Genomic DNA, 17,565 nt, shown 5'->3' with positions numbered 1-17,565 from the left:
TTAAATGTAATGTTTTGAGATTTTTAAAATCGTAATTTTTATTGAACTCGAGGTATTTTCAAATTCAAACTCGTATTATTGCTTCAATCAATAACTTGATGACATTTTAATTAATTTTTATTCATTATTTTTATTAAACAATAAAGTTGTTAATTATTAAAATTTTATAAAAAATTAATCCGAGTCTTTAAACATTTTTTATTCATATTATTCCTGAAAATTGATAACATTTTCCAATTTGATTTTTAAATTTAGATTTTATTAAAATTTAATGATATATTACTATGAAATAATAGTTATGTAGTCACTTAAAATTTATTAAAATTTAACACGCCTTTAATTGAAATGATTATGATAATAATTAAAAGTAATGCCAATAAATATATTTATTAAAAATGAGGTACAATAGTAAGTTAAGCTTAGACATCCTTTTGATGTACTTTGTGTGTGATAATCTTGAACATTTGCAGGCCTCTGCTAAATGCATCATTAAATAGAATCCTTGTTTGCATTGATTGGAACCCAGGCGTCCATGATAAAACTGCCACTGGACCCATCACTATGACTCCAAACATCATCTCATAGTATCGAGCCAAGGAAACCACAGAGTCCCACAGTCTGGTATGCCGAAGAAGGGGTCGAAATACCTGAGCTATGGATATAAGTCCCCAACCAGTAGGAACAAGAGCCAACAGGCTGGTGAAAATATCAACATTTTTGAAGGCTGTGGACCGCCTCAGAGCAATAATAGCAAGTATACCAAGTACCATCAAAAGGAATTCAGCCAGCCTAGCATATATATGCTTTTTTGCTCCGTACTTGTCCCGAACATACGACATCGTTAGATAGATTCCGAATGCTGCGAATATGAAGATCCAAGACCACAAGTAAACGAAAACACTCCTACTTTGGCCTGATATTCCCAGATGGTATACAATTCCATATTGGAAAAAGAAGAAACGTAGGTTCAAAATGATTTCCAGTAGCTTTCCCCATAGGCTGGTTATGACTAAATGGTGCTGCTCCTCGTACCACCAACTTTCCCAGCTTTCTGTAGCCTTTGCAAACATGCCACCGCGGTACCAAATCCAGTTCATGAAATCATCAAAGTCGTGTACGGTCTTTAGCCAATCGAAACCCGAAGGATTGAATAGGAAGGGAGCAAATATCCATGAGAGAACTAGGAGCCAACATGTGACTGACATGTCTAGGTAAAAAAATGTGAGCTTGGCTGATGGGGTGTATGTTGCATAAACCATGAGAATCAATCCAAACTCTATGGCCTTTATGAAATGGCTGCGTGCGTACAATCTGTAATTCTCTGCGAAACTTGTGTGTTGTACGACAAAATTACGCCCGGTTTGTCGATACTTTGCACCTCCGTGAAGGATGGTCCGACCAAAGAAATGTGCACGCGTTCCCATTGAGAATGTGTAGAAAACAGTTGAAAGCTGGAGCTGCATAATCAAGAATTCCCAAATGGCTTCAAGGAAACCGTTCTCGACGTAGCTCTCGAGTATTGCTGGAAGTGTTGTAAAGAGACCAAACTGGATGATGAGGTCTTGATTGATAACAGCGCTCAGTGCCTTCTTGCTGTTGTTATCGTACCCTAGAATGCAATTTTCAACACCACTGAGAGCTAGATAAAGTTGACCCCACAGGAATCCATAGACAGAAAGGATGATCACTGTTGTATTGAAGAAATATCCAATTGTTGTGTGAAAGAATGATAACATCCTGAAAAAATCAAGTCTTTGACCCAACCTGTAAACATCTCTGCTGAGGAATTGTTCACCACTCCCACAAGCTATCTTCGCTTCAAAGGTTGATATTTGATTCAATCCGAGGTCTCGTCCTTTGCCAACTTGAATGTATTCATGGTGTGTGACACTGCCCCCTCGCAAAATACAGTTGAAGCCGGCAAAAATGTCCTCACTGATATTAATCACTTTGGAGGCTTTACTAAGGCCGCCACGAGTCATGAACCAAAGCCTATCGAACACATCGGGATGGCCGTAATGCATTCGGATTTTCAGCGGATTTGCAAAGAGACGTTGAAATAAGGTAACAAAACTCGTTTCCTGTGCTGACATAAACCAAGCAACTGACGAAACAGAGCCACTGAAAATATGTTCTCTAACTCCCAATATAGTTGGTCTATGGATTCCATGATGGTGCTTGAATTCTTCCAACAGGTTACGGATTTTTAGTGCTTCCTCAAAATAGTTGTCTTGGTTCATATCAATAGTTTGAACTGCATCACCACGAGTGAAGACAATGCCATGGTTTTGATTCTCTGGTTTCCCTTCTCCAATGTTCATTGGACCAGGCAACTTGATTCGATATATCTCCACCTCCCGTTGTAATTGCTGCTCGTACTTAATGAGAACCGAATAATATTCCTTCTCATCTCTCCCTGTTGAAACTTGATCAACATAGGCCATCCGAAGGGCTTCATTGTGTTTCAAAAGATCAATGATTTCTTCAGCACGAGGGTCCCCTATGGCCTTATGTTCCCAATACTTCTGACATGAAACAACATATGTATACTTCATCAAAGCAATACCTTCTTCTTCTTTTGTTATGGTAATATCCGTCTCCGTTGAAGAATCGAGAAAAGCTAGCAGCAATAGAGCTCGATAATAGTACATCATGCCTCTGACCGTGCGTGCAAATGTCTGGCCTCTATAAGATGCCCAAAGCCTTAAATCTCTTAACTTGGTTGTCCATATTTCATCTGCTGTCACCATTCCCTCTCTACGCATTCTTTCGATGAAGTTCTTCCACTCATCATCATAAATGGTCTGCAAATAATACAGGATGGAAATCCCATCTCCGCTCTTAGTTTTGAGTGTTTCTTTGCTGTACAACACATCTTCATCGTTGAAAGGGGTAAGGACACTGAAAGCTATCATCTTCTTCACTTGAGGAGCTCGAGGCATTTTCATAAAGAGTGAGTTACTAAAGAAAGCAAGTCGACGCCTTGCCTCGTTATTAACAGGAATGGTATGCATCGAGTCCCTGCTGGTAAGAATTGTATGCAAGCGCTTAACCTGCATATAGAAGTCCTTGTTACTAGGATCCAGCGACTCAACTGTGTTCTTAAATAGCCACCTTGCCATGGCGGATCGGCTCTTGGGAGCCAGTTCATCTTCCCTCAACTGGTCCATTGTCTTTGCTTTGAAAAGGTAAGGAACAACAATTGCGTAAAGTGACTGCATAGCATCAGCAATCTCATTCACACTCTCGTTTGGTTCAAGCAACAGCTCAACAAGTTTTATCAACTTGGAATGGATTTGAAGCAGTGCAATCGTTCTAAATGTCTTAGTGAACTTCTCGGTCTCGATAGAATGATCAATTTCTCGAAACAAGGCTTTGAGAATGGAATGCTCCTCGGTATTGCTTTTGATTAGTTTATGAAGCATCAAATACTTGACACAATCATATGTTTCAATCACAGCACAACGCCTATACTCATTCTTGCATATTTTATACCAGAGCCAGTTATCCGGCGCATCATGTAAGTCCGTAGCCAGATCAAGAGCACGTAGCAACTCATTCGCCAAAAGAAAACAAGGCCAACGAATGACCCTGATTTCCCATGAATTCAGAGGCAACTGTAGTAGCTCAACCTCTTGATCAGATATCATATCTTCTTCCCTAAATGTGGTAACTATTTCATTCCATATTAAAGCAAACTTGTTAGCCTTAACCTGGTTCGATTTGAGTTCGACCATTTTTAAAGGCAGCTGCAGCCCACATCTCACCTTCAGCTGATGAATGGTTTCACACAGTTTTTCCCTGAAAGATCCACCAGTGATTTTTATTTCCTCTTGTGGCAGCAAATTGAATTGAATGGCAGTGGCAAAGAACCGAAACCACCATCGCAGCTGCTCGATGTTTCGAATTTCACCCAACAGTTGCAGCAACCCCATGGCAGCCCCCACAAAGGGAGAATAGATTGAGTACCAAATCTGAGTATCAGCCAAGTAAATCAACACCACAGGCACCCACAACAATCCAATAATGAACATGTTGCTAACACTGAAGATGGCTTTGCAGTCCCCCTCACAGCCTGCAATTGTTGAATCCAACAATTGTTTTGTTGTGCTAATCATGGGCTTGATCTGGAAGAAGTAACTGAAGGTAAATTTTGTACCTAACACCACAACCCAGAATAGAACATACTTGATTCTATCAACTACCCCTTCCCTCAATCCTTGACCGATATAACAGTTACCATGGAACCACCATGATAGCAGGTTAAATAATTTCGCATTCAGCCAAATACATGGAAGGAAAAACAACACTAATTCAAACATATTTGGTAACCCATAAAGAAATGCAAACCTTAGAAAAAAAGTTACCCTTTGGTTAGCCTCATTAGACCAATGCTTGTCGAGGTACCTTTGCACCCAAATCCTTGTGTAACAAATCACAAAAGTGCCAGTCCATGCTGCAGCAACCAAAATCCTTAGCACCATCCTAAGGACCAGTCCCCACGTATGTCTCGAAACACGACTAAGCTCCATAGCTGGTTCAAGTAAAGCATGGAAAAGCCTCATTCCACTCCAAGTGATGAACAATGATAAAACTCGAACAGTAACATCCTTGTTATCCAAAGCCAGCCATGGAAACTTCTTCTCCTCCCAGGCCAAGATTACCATTATGTGAAGAAAGAGAAACAACATCACCCATAGCCTGTCGAAGCTTCTGTAGACGTTCCAAAACGTCCTGCGTTCAACAAACCCGGTTTTCCTTTCACTTGTAAACTTACTGTAGAAATCAAGTGGCCAGTTGAGAGTATGAAAACAACTCTTGCTCCAAAAGTACTCGTTGAAATCATCATAGTTCCTCCACGTATCATGGGGAGCGGTTCCATTTTTGCTTTTCGCTACCTCGGCCTTGATCGTATCATATATTGGCTTTACAACGCGATTTAGAAACGCGTTTTCCCCTGATAGCGATGGTATCCATGGCCGTCCCGTGTCTTCATCAATGTAATCTTTTAGGATTTTGTTCAATTCCATGGCCATGTGATGAAAAATGTAGCAGATGCATTCAGGCATGAACCTCAAATTCGCGGATTCTCCCCATATCAATAAATACAGTCCAACGTAAAGCAACTCTCTACGAGTATCAGAATCTAAACTGTCAACGTTGGATGCCTTCCCCAGGTAAGAACACCAGTTACTGTAGTTTTCGAGTAGCTTACAGCGGAATTCGCGGACGACTATGACTTGGAAGGTTCCATTGTTGTCGGCCGGTGGCAGAGAGAGGCGCATATGAGCATTAGCCAAGTGGAGAACAAGGTGTTCCCTTTGGTTCTTTATGTTATCGTGTTGGAACCCAAAGAATAGTCCCAACCAATCGAGGAGGTCCATGGAAGGAACCCACGGGGAGAATGGTGGCTTTCGTAGGTCACCTACGTTGCGCAAGGACGATAGGACGACGTGTACTTGAGGGTACCGGAGGCCGGGATGATCTATGTGGAGATTATGCATGGGGATAATATTGTACGGTTCATCTTCTGGCGGTGGTGAGAACTGTGAGCGAGGCCGGTGACGTGGCAGAGACATGGCTTAGGCAACAAAACTGGAGTCTCCGGTTGTCTTAAAAGGTGTTGAAACTGGAATTTTCAGCGTAATTTCTTTTTTCGTATTATATCCGAGTGACATAATAATTATTATCAATAAAAAGGAGAGAAAATTCTCTAAAACAAAGAAAAGTCTACTAAATTTCCATTGAGAGGTTATATACGAAAATGAATGTGGAAATTTGACTTTGTTGACGATGTCTGGGAGGATGATAACGACAAGTAAATATAATCCATGTTCTTCAATTAATACTTAGCCGGAATATTCAACAAAGGTGGCAGCCACACACTCCATTGACTTAAAACAAAACAGAAACCCCATCTTTTGCTTATTTTACAAAACAGGACACCATTTTTATATATAGCTGCTACAGACTGCATACTATCTTAAACACACAAGATTTCACTTCCCCAGCATTATATATAACTTTAAAAAACTACATATAGATGATGAAGCTATGTATATATTATTATGCGTTGACGTTCTCATTAAGCCTAGCAGCTGCCGCCATAGATGCTGCCACTCCTCCTGGATGTGTGGCTACATTTGGATTGTTTCTCAGCTCTGCACTCACCACTCCTTCAGCATCTTGCCTTGTCACTGCTTTATCCGCCGGTAACTTCGCCGTTGCACCCTACAAAGTATAAATATAATCCTCATTTTTTAACTCTCAATGTTCTGTAATGTATATTGAGATACACCCTAGGTCTTAAGTGATTGTTTTGTACCGTTAAAACTTGATTCAGCTTGATCTTTTCCTCATCGCGATCCAGGGTCGCGTTATGAGCCGCGGCGGATTGAGCAGTAGCGGCGAGTCCGCCGGGGATTATGACATTCGAACCAGTCGCTCGAACTTCCGCGGCTTGAACGGCAGCGGCATCGCTTTGATCGACGGGCTTGTCGCCCGCTGTTTTAGCGGTTGCTTCGAGGGCTTCACCTATGGTTATTGCGTTTTGCTGCACAGCGCCCACTTGGCTTGTCATAACCGGTGTTGCTTGAACATGTTGCCCCACAACCTAACAATGAAACGAACGAAAGCATAAATTTTAATGTGTTCATTGGAGAGGTAAAAATTAAAAGAAATAAATGATCAAAACACCTGGCCAGCGACTGCCTCAGTGATTATACGCCGACCAGCAACATCAGTTTCAGCGACGCTAACGCCTTGTTCACCAGCAATGTCAGTTATATCATTATGACCCACAACGCCAACTTGTTCGTTCCTCGTGGCGGCAGATTGCATCACAGCAGCGGTTCCACCTTTCTGGGTCTGACCCAACACTTGGGTCTCAGCTGTTTGCATCATGGCTGCATCTTGGGGTGCGATAGGCTTGTTGGCTAACTCACCGCTCACGTTGAAAACATCTCCATATTTGATAGGCTCTTGGTTCTCACCTTGACCTGCTGGTTGTTGAGGCCTCCTAGGTTGTCCCTGGCTCATCTTGGGTCAATAAAAATAATCGATACTCCTGGACTTCGGGCAAATGTAATGCGGTCCCGTATGGATACTTTGTTGAGCTCGTTAGTGTTTGTATATGGGGCACAGCTTATGTACACAGAGTATATAGAGGGGATTGACCGGTGGATCGGAATGTTGGGGCCTTAACACGTAACCCAACATTGACACGTGAGCGTACACCTGGCTGTTTTGTGAAGGAGGAAAGTGTCCGAAAGGTGAGGGACACTCGGCATAAAAGTTATACATATGGCAATTTCATAGCTTACCAACCGAGTGTAAGCTTACCTCAAGGACTAATTAATTAAAAATTTCACCTAAAGACTAAATTTAAAATTTTTTTATTTGGACTAAATTTATTTTAATTACTACTAAATTTATTTTAATTACTTTTTTATTATAAAACAAAGTAAAAACTATTTGACTCATAATATTTTTTCTGATTCAATCTTAACTTACTAATAATTGTTGTATATAATATATAATATATAATTTTATATTATATATTATAAAGAATTTTCAAATAAAATATAGAATTTTATATCATTTATAATATATATAATGGAAAAGAAAGAAAGAATGTAATAAAAGAGAGGCGTCTACGTAAATATATTATATATATAACTACTCATAAAATTTTCTAAAGAAACGGTCGTGTCTTTTCAAAGAAGCACGTAAGTACCTCTTTGTGTTCTATATATAAACACTAAAAATGAGAATTAATATAGAACTGAGTTCTAAGAGAATGATACTATTAAAATTATATTCTTTCTTTATTGTGTGTTTCTAAATTTCATTCTAGTTTAAAACAATTGGTAATGCAATACGAATTATTACGTTCGAGTAAATGCATTGTATCATGAGAATAGTATTTGTTGATTGTTCTGCACATGGAGAGAAAATAATTATTCTTAAAGTAATTTTATAGAAATTCTTACCTTTACAAAATATTGATTTCGGATCCAATTAAAATATTTTTATACAACAGTTTCCATTCTTGTCTCGTGGAAAGCTATTTTCGCTCTACTTAGCCCTATCTCCTTCTAGGGGTATTTTAGTGATCCGAACAGACTGAATCAAGAAGAGACTGAGGTATTGTCCAAAATAAGAGGTTAAGCATGTTGATCCATGAACTGGTACATATCAGACTAAAAAACTCAATTAGAGCGATTTTTCTATTCTTATTTTATGAATTTTTAATAATTTTTAATCGAACTAGTCGGACCAATAACATGACTAATTCTATTATCGATCTAGTTCTGAAAATCTTGATTGGCACTAGATGTGTTCATAGTCAAAATGGCTCATCTGACCAACATTGGGCCGAGCTTGGGCTTAAATTTTAAACCAGTCCAACCCATTTTACTATTAAAAATTAAAAAAAAATTATATTTATATATTTTTATAGTTAAATTTAAATAAAAATATTTTTATTATTGTTTTAATAGTGAAATGGGTCATTTAGACAAACCCAATCTGGAACTATAACTTTGCCTAAACTTGTTCATCTATGAATATACTATTACTATTGCAATAACCAAAATGATGTGGATTTGAAAGTTCATTTAACATATTGTTAAATAGAACAAGTAAATATTAAACTTACATAAATCCAAAGTCCCTCCCGAACCCATAATAAGAGGATAATGAGTTTCAGCGCACTCAAACCTACATCTTTCTACATTGACAACAATGCTCTTGTCAATCGAGCATTATTACTAAACTAAAACAATGGAAACTTTCGAGTTTCTCAATCAATTTTATGGACTTGCAATTCTAGCTTCACTTAGTTAATCAATTATCTCTCGTTCAATTGTTCAATATATGTAATTACTAACCCATAATTCAAAGATGTTAACTAGACCCTTGTAATATCTAGCTAAGTTAATCCCCCTTCCCCACTAGCTTTGATTTTATGCTAGGCAGGTTAAGTTAAGTAATTAAAAACAAACATATTGGGTTGATTATGACATAAGGTATATTCAAATCCTAATTGCAAATCAACTCATATGTTAGCACTATTAAAGTTAATCCTAATCTATCCAGTCTAAATTTCAACCCTTTCTCTTTCAAGATAAATTAAGTTTATCAAATTAATACAACTTGTTGATTAAACAAGTAGATAAATAAGCACGAGACTGAATAAATAATTAACATAAATAAAAATAATTAAAGAGAAAATAATTAATCAACTAATATATATATATATATATATATATATATATATATGATCCATCATGGTTCCAAGAATATGAAGTTTAGTTGATTATGAGTTAAAAAAACATCACATCACACATCTACGTATAGAAGATTTGGAGGTTTTACAAAACTAACTTTACCAACATAAGTCTCCCCTCAGATCCTGTGCAATAACTAGTGTTGAAATCGTTATGTAAAATATTTTTGGTTAATCAAATGGAATAGGTGTTTCTTTGCCCTGCAATTTTGATCAATTAAAAAAAAAAATTTAAGTGAAGGTTCAATTGTTAAGCACCTGCGTGTATACAATTGATTTTAAAATTATCAAAATTTAGAATATTTAGGGGTGAAATTTATAGATAAAAGAAAGTTTCATTGGTTTGTTGTGTATGTTATAGTACCTAATATACACGTGTTTAATGTGTAAATATCTAAGTAGTTAGTCAGTTACAAAAGCTGGTATTTTGTTATGCTATCTTGTTAATAGTAGTTTACATTTCTTCTCTATATAAGCATGTATCTAAACAAGTTAAAGCAGCTAAGAATTCATTACCTTGAGAATAATATTTCTTCTCTGTTATACTCTTCATCTTTAAGATTTTATTGCAGTATTCGTTCATGGTATCAGTCGCTCGGTGATTCTCGGGCATGACTTCTACGCACTCTGCTGAGTCCGATTCTGCTGAGCTTAATAGCTCGACGTTTCTTGGTGACCGGGTGGTCACGTCTTTCCCTCGTCATGAGGTTGTGAAGTTAGATGACGGTTCGTTTGTGCAATGGCAGCAGCAGATCCGTCTTATACTTCGTGGATACGGATTGTTTGGCTTCCTTGACGGATCAGTGATGGTTCCGTCCGCTGATGGCAGTCTCGTTGTCAACCCGTCTATTTTGGTTTTTGACCAGCAGGATAGTTTACTAACCTCATGGCTTTTATCCACGATTGGCTCATCGTTCTTGACTTCCTTCACGGATGTTCGGACGGCACGAGATGTTTGGATCATGGCGAACAATCTGTTTGCGGCCGATTCCAGCTTGAAGCAGTCCCACTTGCGTCATGAACTTCATTCGCTTCGGAAAGGTAATCTTTCTGTTCGTGCGTATGTAAATAAAATTACGAGTTTGTGTGCCTTGCTTGCAGATCGGTTCAGATATATCGGAGGCGAACGAGCAGCGGTTACGCATCGCCTCTCCTCGGAATTTGATGCGATCGTTTCTTCCGTATCACTATCCTCGGAACCCTTACCGTTTCAACGAATCGTGGATGCCTTACTTGAGTGCGAAGCTCGACAGTTGCGATCCGCTCTTCAGTCAGCTCCGGAGATGTTGATTGCTGCAAATGCCGTGGAGGGGCCGCAATCTCAGGAGACGGATGTTGCGCTTCGTGGAGGAGGTCGTTTTTCTGCTCGTGGCCGCGGCCATTTTTTTCGTCCACGGCTCCAGTGTCAGATCTGTAGTCACTTTGGGCACCTTGCGCAAAAATGCTATTACCGTTACCATCGTGATGATTCATCTCCAGTTGACGTCTCGGGGTCACGACGTGGTGATTTTGTGCCTGGAGCAAATGGGAGAGCTGATGACCGAATGGGGATGAATGAGTTTGGTGGTCAAAATTGGAGAAATAGTGGTCAAAATTGGAGGTCTTCATTTTGGCCTACTTTTGGTGGTGACAGTTGTCTCCCACGTGGGCCACATGCAAGGCCTGGGTGTAATGGATTTAATCCATTTGTTCAAAGTGGAAGTGGGCAGCATGGTTTTATGGATCCAAAATCATATAGTAATGGGTATGATATTGGTGCCCACAGAAATGACATGGGCCCGCAATTTGGTGATGCATCTTTGGGTGTTCCGTATGGTCACATGGCTCCTCGGCCACGTGGGCCCAGTGGGTTGGTTCGGTCTCGTTCAACTCATGATCCAGTTGTTCCTGAACCTTCTGCTAACTGTGTCGGTGTTGACCGATCTTGGGAGACTGTTCATGAAGCCCCATGGAGGACAAAACCACGAGCTCGGGTGTTTAGTGTTGAGTCGTCTCTATTTGATTCGTCTCAATTTGTTGGGCTTCCACCCACGATTTCTGAGTTACATGCTTCAGATTACTCGGTGCTACAAAGATATGACTCAATTTTAATTCTCTTGGTTCATTCGTTCCATTCTTGGGTGGCAAGACATCCCGGTGTCCGGACTCGGGTGCTACTCATCATGTTTGTAGAAATGATTCCACTTTGCGTGGCTCCACTCTGTATTCAGGTAAAGCTTCTCTCTTAATGGGTAATGGTGTGACTACTAAAATTTCATCTGTTGGGAATGTTATTTTTCCTACACCGATAAGAATCCTACATCTCTCAAATGTACTGTGTGTACCGAGCATTCGAAAGAATTTACTGTCTGTGTCTCAGTTTGCTACTGACAACAATGTATTTTTTGAGTTTCATCCCTCGTATTGTGTGATTAAGGACATTCAGACAAGGGAAATCTTGATGCGGGGCCAAGTTCGTGATGGGCTCTATCATTTCTCAGCAGGTTTGGATGGTTCGTTTCCTTCTGTTCACAATGCTGATCTTCAAGTTTGTTCTCCGGTCACTGATATTTTTGGTTTGTGGCATAAACGGCTAGGGCATCCGGCTGATAATATTGTAAAAACTGTTCTTGCAAATTGTCAGATTTCTTACAATAAAAGTCATCTTAATGGTGTTTGTGTAGCGTGTCAGAAAGGTAAATCACATAAGTTACCTTTTTCGCAGTCTCAAACTAAGTATGTTGATTTGTTTGAATTAGTTGTTTCTGATATGTGGGGCCCAACTTTTGTTCCATGTGAAGGAAAGTTGTATTACGTTTCCTTCATTGACATGACTAGTCGTTTTACCTGGGTTTATCTGGTCCGATGCAAATCTCAGGCTATAGATTGTTTTGGTCAATTTCAGAAAATGGTCTTCACTCAGTTTGGGAAGACTATCAAGCAATTTCAAAGTGATTGGGGAGGTGAGTTTCGTGCATTCTCTTCTGTCTTAGCTAATCAGGGGATACTTCATAGAGTTACACCTTTATACGTCGAACAGAATGGTGTTCTTGGCGTAAACACGTACATATTATGGAGACCGGCCTTACGCTCGCTCAAGCTAATTTACCGATGGATTCTTTGGGGTTATGCGTTTTGTACTGCTGTTCATCTTATTAACCGATTGCCCACATTCGTTCTCGAAGGGAAGACTCCGTTTCAATGTTTGTTTGGTCGTGAACCGACTTATGATCATCTCCGAGTGTTTGGTTGTTGCTGTTTTCCGTATTTACGTCCGTTTGGCAAACACAAGCTTGAGTTTCGGTCTCAGCCTTCTACGTTTTTGGGGTATAGCCCGCGTCATAAAGGTTATTTTTGTCTAACACCAGATGGGAAAGTTATTGTCTCTCGTTATGTTGTGTTTGATGAGAATCAATTTCTATTTCCGATGTCTCCTACTCTCGGTGACAAATTGCCTCTGAATACCACTACGTATGTCCCAGTTGTTTGACCTTTGGTACCTACCGAGGTTCGACTAGATCCTGTGTCTGGAGTTGAGGTTTCTGTAGATAGTCATAGTACTGACCATTCTCAGTCTGATCGATCTAATTCTAGGTCTGCTATTCCAGAGGAGGCTCCCTCTACTATAATTTTTCCTTCCGAGCCTCCTGATGTTCCTCTTGTCCCTGCTACTAACACCCATACAATGGTAACTAGGTCTAAAGCTGGGATATTTAAACCCAAAGTCTTGTGTGCTGGAAACGTTGAAGTTAAGCCCTGTTCTGTGGCAGAGGCTCTTGCTCATCCAGACTGACGACTAGCAGTTCAAGCTGAGTTTGATGCTTTGTTGGCCAACTCGACACAGGAACCGAGTTCCTTCCTCCCGCCAAAAAGCAATCGGTTGCAAATGGTTGTTTAAGATTAAGAAGAATCCTGATGGGACGATTAATCGTCGAAAGGCACGATTGGTTGCCAAGGGATGTTCCCAGGTACCTGCCTGTGATTTCAAGGAAACATTCAGTCCGGTGGTCAAGCCTACTACCATTCGAGCCATTCTATCTGTTGCGGTAACCAACGGGTAGCATCTTCGACAAGTTGATGTTAATAATGCTTTTCTGAATGGAGACTTAACTGATGATGTGTACATGCAACAACCTCCCGGCTATGAACAGACTGGTCCAAATGGTGAACGATTAGTATGTCGTCTGACTAAAGCATTGTATGGCTTACGGCAAGCTCCTCGTGCCTGGTTTGACAAGTTAAAACAGTTTCTTGTTTCTGCTAATTTTACATTGTCAAAATCTGATGCTTCGTTATTTGTTCGCTCTTCTTCAGACCATATTCTCTATGTTCTTGTCTATGTAGATGATATTGTTATCACTGGCAGTTCAGTTGATGAGATTAACTGCTTTGTTCAGCAACTTCACAATACGTTTGCTCTGAAGGATATGGGGGAGCTTCATTATTTTTTGGGGATTGAGGTCAGTCGATTTCCCTCAGGTAGTCTTCATTTATGCCAACGCAAGTACATTCGTGAACTTCTTGCTCGGAGTTCTATGACTGATGCCAAGAGCGTTCCTACACCGATGGTAAGCTCTTCTATGTTGTCAAAAGATGAGGTGACCTCTCACGATCCAACTGAATATCGTAGTATTCTTTGGAGCACTTCAGTACATTGTTTTGACACGACCAGATATTGCGTACGCTGTTAATCGGGTCTGTCAGTTCATGCATGCACTCACTACTCTACACCTGATTGCGTTGAAACGTATTTTACAGTATTTGTGTGGTACACTGTCTCACGGTTTGCTTTTTCAGAAGTCTGATAGGTTGTCCTTGATTGGCTATGCCGATGCAAATTGGGGACTTGATTTTGATGATCGTCGGTCTACTACGGGATGTTGTGTGTCTTTTGGTCACACACCTATTTCTTGGTGTTCTAAGAAAAAACAAGTTGTTTCTCGTTCTACGGCAGAGGCTGAATATCGAAGTTTAGCAGCAGCCACTAGTGATGTTACATGGCTGGTCTCGTTGTTAACGGAGTTACAACTCAGCTCGATTGATCCTCCGACAGTATGGTGTGACAATTCTGGTGCTGTAGCCGTTGCTGCTAACCCAGTTCTCCACTCTAAGTTCAAACATGTTGAACTTGATTTGTTTTTTGTTCGAGAAAAGGTGGCTCGTGGTGAGTTGGTTGTTGGCGAAGTTTCCGCTTGTGATCAAGTAGCGGATATTCTCACTAAACCGTTGTCTGTTTCGACGTTTACCCGGTTTCGTCATCTTCTTCGGGTCGTCTCACTTGAGGAAGTTGGATGCATGTTATAGTACCTAATATACACGTGTTTAATGTGTAAATATCTAAGTAGTTAGTCAGTTACAAAAGCTGGTATTTTGTTATGCTATCTTGTTAATAGTAGTTTACATTTCTTCTCTATATAAGCATGTATCTAAACAAGTTAAAGCAGCTAAGAATTCATTACCTTGAGAATAATATTTCTTCTCTGTTATACTCTTCATCTTTAAGATTTTATTGCAGTATTCGTTCAGTGTACAAATCTTGATGCCTCCTATTTGGGATTTTAGAATCATACCCTCTGAGAAAAGAGGGAAAAAAAAAACATAAACAGTGAGACCAAAGACCACATTTACATGCTGTTATTTATTTTGTGGCATGCAAGATAATAACCGAAGAGTGTTTTCTATTACAAAGAGTAAATTGCTATGTTTAATGGATTTTCTCATTTCCTCTGTTGATGAAGGTAGCGACAAAATGGGGAAGCTGCCTATGACGGGTGGAACTAGTCGGGTTGCTAACAAGAATAGGATGGGGGATGATGATTTAGAGTTTGATACAAGATCAATGGATTGTACGCAGGGTGTTTCTTAGTCGTATTTCAAGGATACGCTTTTAAACGGTGGTCAGGTCTTTGGGGATAAATCCCTTTGGTTTGATGATGATATTGAGTTATTAGATTTAGATTTGAAAGGGGTTCTTCTGATGAAATCCAGGCTATTGACTTTTCTACTCGGGTACATTCATTGATTGAGAAAAATATGGCAAGTACTGTGATCTTGAAGCTTCTAGGAAGGAAGATTGGTTTCAACGCTTTTATGAGTACATTTTTATGCTTTGGAAGTTGTCTCAGAATTTTCAGTTGATGGATATTGAAAATGATTATTTTTTGCTTAAATTCCAACTAGCTGTGGATTATACGAAGGTTCTGTCGGGAGATCCCAGCGTGATTTTTGAGCATTCTCTTACATTTCAACCATGGAGTAGTTTGTTTTGTCCGAGTATCTCTTTCTCTAGGAATGTTATCGCATGGATTTATCTCCATGGTCTATCGGGTTGTATGTATAAACGAAGTATTCTAACGACTATTGGTAACATGATTGGTGAAGTGATTAAGATTGATCGTAATACTAATCAGTGTGCATGGGGTTGTTACATTAGTTTGGCGGTGAGCGTTATTATGAATAAACCATTAATAGCATCAGTTAGAATTTATAGACGACTTCAATGTGTGGAATATGAGTCTCTCCTTAACATCTTCTTTTAATGCAAATGTTATGGCCATGAATGTGAAAATTGTCCTAAGGTTGGCAACGTTATATTGAAAAGAACTTGGTTGATGCAGTTGAGTCTATAGAACCGCGACTGTCATAGGGCTAAAACTTTAGTCTAGCAATCCGTGCGGCATTAGGTAATTTCTTTGTTTTAAATTCGCCTACGCCGGCCTAACTTTTGTAAAGTGAGAATTCTCAAAAGAAATTCTCCAAGGCACCAAAATTAAAGTGGAAGCAACTCAAAAACAAAAGAGCAACGAAAGAACAGAAAAGTCACAAGAAAGCAATACTCACAAGGTATTTGAGTAAATGTGTAACAGTCCAGTTTTGACTCTAGTCGGAATAGTGGTTTAAAGACCACAAATCCGAGTCTGAAAAATATTTTTACATTATTTTCTGTGTCTGTGGTATGTGAATTTACATCTGCGAAATTTCTGTGATTAAATTTGTCTGTTTCTGTGCTTAATTAAGAAAAATGATTAAATAGCGAAAAGTGTGAAAGTTGAGTGCTAGATGTTAAAGCATCCAATTGACTTGGCTGTTAAAATAAAGGTCCTTACATGTCAAATTTACCATTTATTTTAATGGTGGACAAAAATGGTCATATAGTTGGTGAATTTAATGTTATATCATTAAGGGCAAAATGGTAAAAGGTGATTATAATGCTTATTATAATAAAATGAAAACAAAAAAGTGGCTTATTATCATGCATAATAGTAAAAAATTAGCCAAAGAAAGAAGGGTTTGAAGCTTTCGTACATTCGACACTTTGGTAGCTAAATTAAGGTATGAAATTTGTTCGGTTTTTGATCATTTCTACGTTTCTATGATCGTTGCTTCGTGTTCTTCAAAGCCCATGTCTGAATTTCTGTTTCTGTTAAAGATTTCATGAAATTCCATTGTTGATATCATGAGTTTTGTGATGTTTTTGGATGAATTATGAAGGCTTGTTAGATGGGTTATATGTTTTGTTTTTGAATTTTTGATGAAATGAGCTATTTGGGCTAATTTGTGAAAAATAAGGTTTTGAAGGACTAAATTGCAAGTTAAACATGTTGTATGGGCTTATATGGAAGCCATATATATTTGGCCAAACTTTAGTCTTGGTAAATTTTGCATATTTGTGATTTTGTGAAAAATGGACTAAATTGTCAAAGTGTGAAAATATAAGGGCTATAATGTAAAGTGCCCTAAATATGTGTTCATGGATTATTTTGAATAAAATGAATGATTAAATGGTTGAAAATATATTGTATTAGATCAAGAACAAAGAAAATCGGACTTAGATCTAGGGAAGTCCAAAGTAGTCGAATAGTCGACTCATTTACATCCAAAATCCGTACGAGGTAAGTTAAATTACACTTATGTGTTAAGTTGATTAAATTTTGTGTTTATAAACTGTTATCTACACTGGACGGCCTTGAGAGCCTGATAAAAGAACGTTGGTATTGATCTGAATTATCGTGTAAGACTGTGTCTGGGACATAGGCATCGATTTGAAATTTACGTGTAAGACCATATCTAGGACATCGGCATCGTATCTGTTTTCGCATAAGACCCTGTCTGGGATAGAGGCATCGATACTGAATTACATGTAAGACCACGTCTGGGATGTCGACATTGTACTTGATTGTGAATATCTATTCTATTTCTGGATTGTCCGATGATAAAGTATGAGATATGAAATGTATAATTCCTACAGGTACGTTTGTATCGTACTTAATTTCTGAATATGAAAGACTCTGTTTCTA

At 39.0% G+C, this 17,565-nt stretch overlaps 3 protein-coding genes and 1 non-coding gene across 4 annotated transcripts; 1 reads left to right on the top strand and 3 right to left on the bottom strand.

The window, feature by feature from the left end:
* Positions 1–335: 335 nt before the first annotated feature.
* Positions 336–5,721, bottom strand: LOC108474439 (callose synthase 12-like). Its single transcript, XM_017776358.2, has 2 exons — positions 4,368–5,721; positions 336–4,127 (listed from the first exon to the last, which is right to left on the bottom strand). The coding sequence occupies exons 1-2, from the start codon at positions 5,577–5,579 to the stop codon at positions 420–422; spliced, it is 4,920 nt and encodes a 1,639-aa protein (XP_017631847.1). The 5' UTR covers positions 5,580–5,721; the 3' UTR covers positions 336–419.
* Positions 2,585–2,665, bottom strand: LOC128290905 (small nucleolar RNA J33). The gene has a single exon (XR_008280683.1). It is a non-coding gene; the product is annotated as a small nucleolar RNA J33 (small nucleolar RNA).
* A 140-nt stretch (positions 5,722–5,861) lies between the features above and the next one.
* On the bottom strand, positions 5,862–7,135 carry LOC108474440 (late embryogenesis abundant protein D-34). Its single transcript, XM_017776359.2, has 3 exons — positions 6,697–7,135; positions 6,326–6,613; positions 5,862–6,231 (listed from the first exon to the last, which is right to left on the bottom strand). Exons 1-3 carry the CDS (start codon positions 7,036–7,038, stop codon positions 6,067–6,069), a joined length of 795 nt encoding a protein of 264 aa, XP_017631848.1. The 5' UTR covers positions 7,039–7,135; the 3' UTR covers positions 5,862–6,066.
* A 2,663-nt stretch (positions 7,136–9,798) lies between these two features.
* Positions 9,799–14,729, top strand: LOC128290160 (uncharacterized). Its single transcript, XM_053025316.1, has 2 exons — positions 9,799–13,963; positions 14,066–14,729. Exon 1 carries the CDS (start codon positions 9,901–9,903, stop codon positions 11,515–11,517), a length of 1,617 nt encoding a protein of 538 aa, XP_052881276.1. The 5' UTR covers positions 9,799–9,900; the 3' UTR covers positions 11,518–13,963; positions 14,066–14,729.
* Positions 14,730–17,565: the final 2,836 nt, after the last annotated feature.

The sequence above is a fragment of the Gossypium arboreum genome, chromosome 3 (assembly GCF_025698485.1).
Source record: "Gossypium arboreum isolate Shixiya-1 chromosome 3, ASM2569848v2, whole genome shotgun sequence".
NCBI lineage: Eukaryota > Viridiplantae > Streptophyta > Magnoliopsida > Malvales > Malvaceae > Gossypium > Gossypium arboreum.
This window is presented reverse-complemented; position numbering and strand designations above follow the sequence as displayed.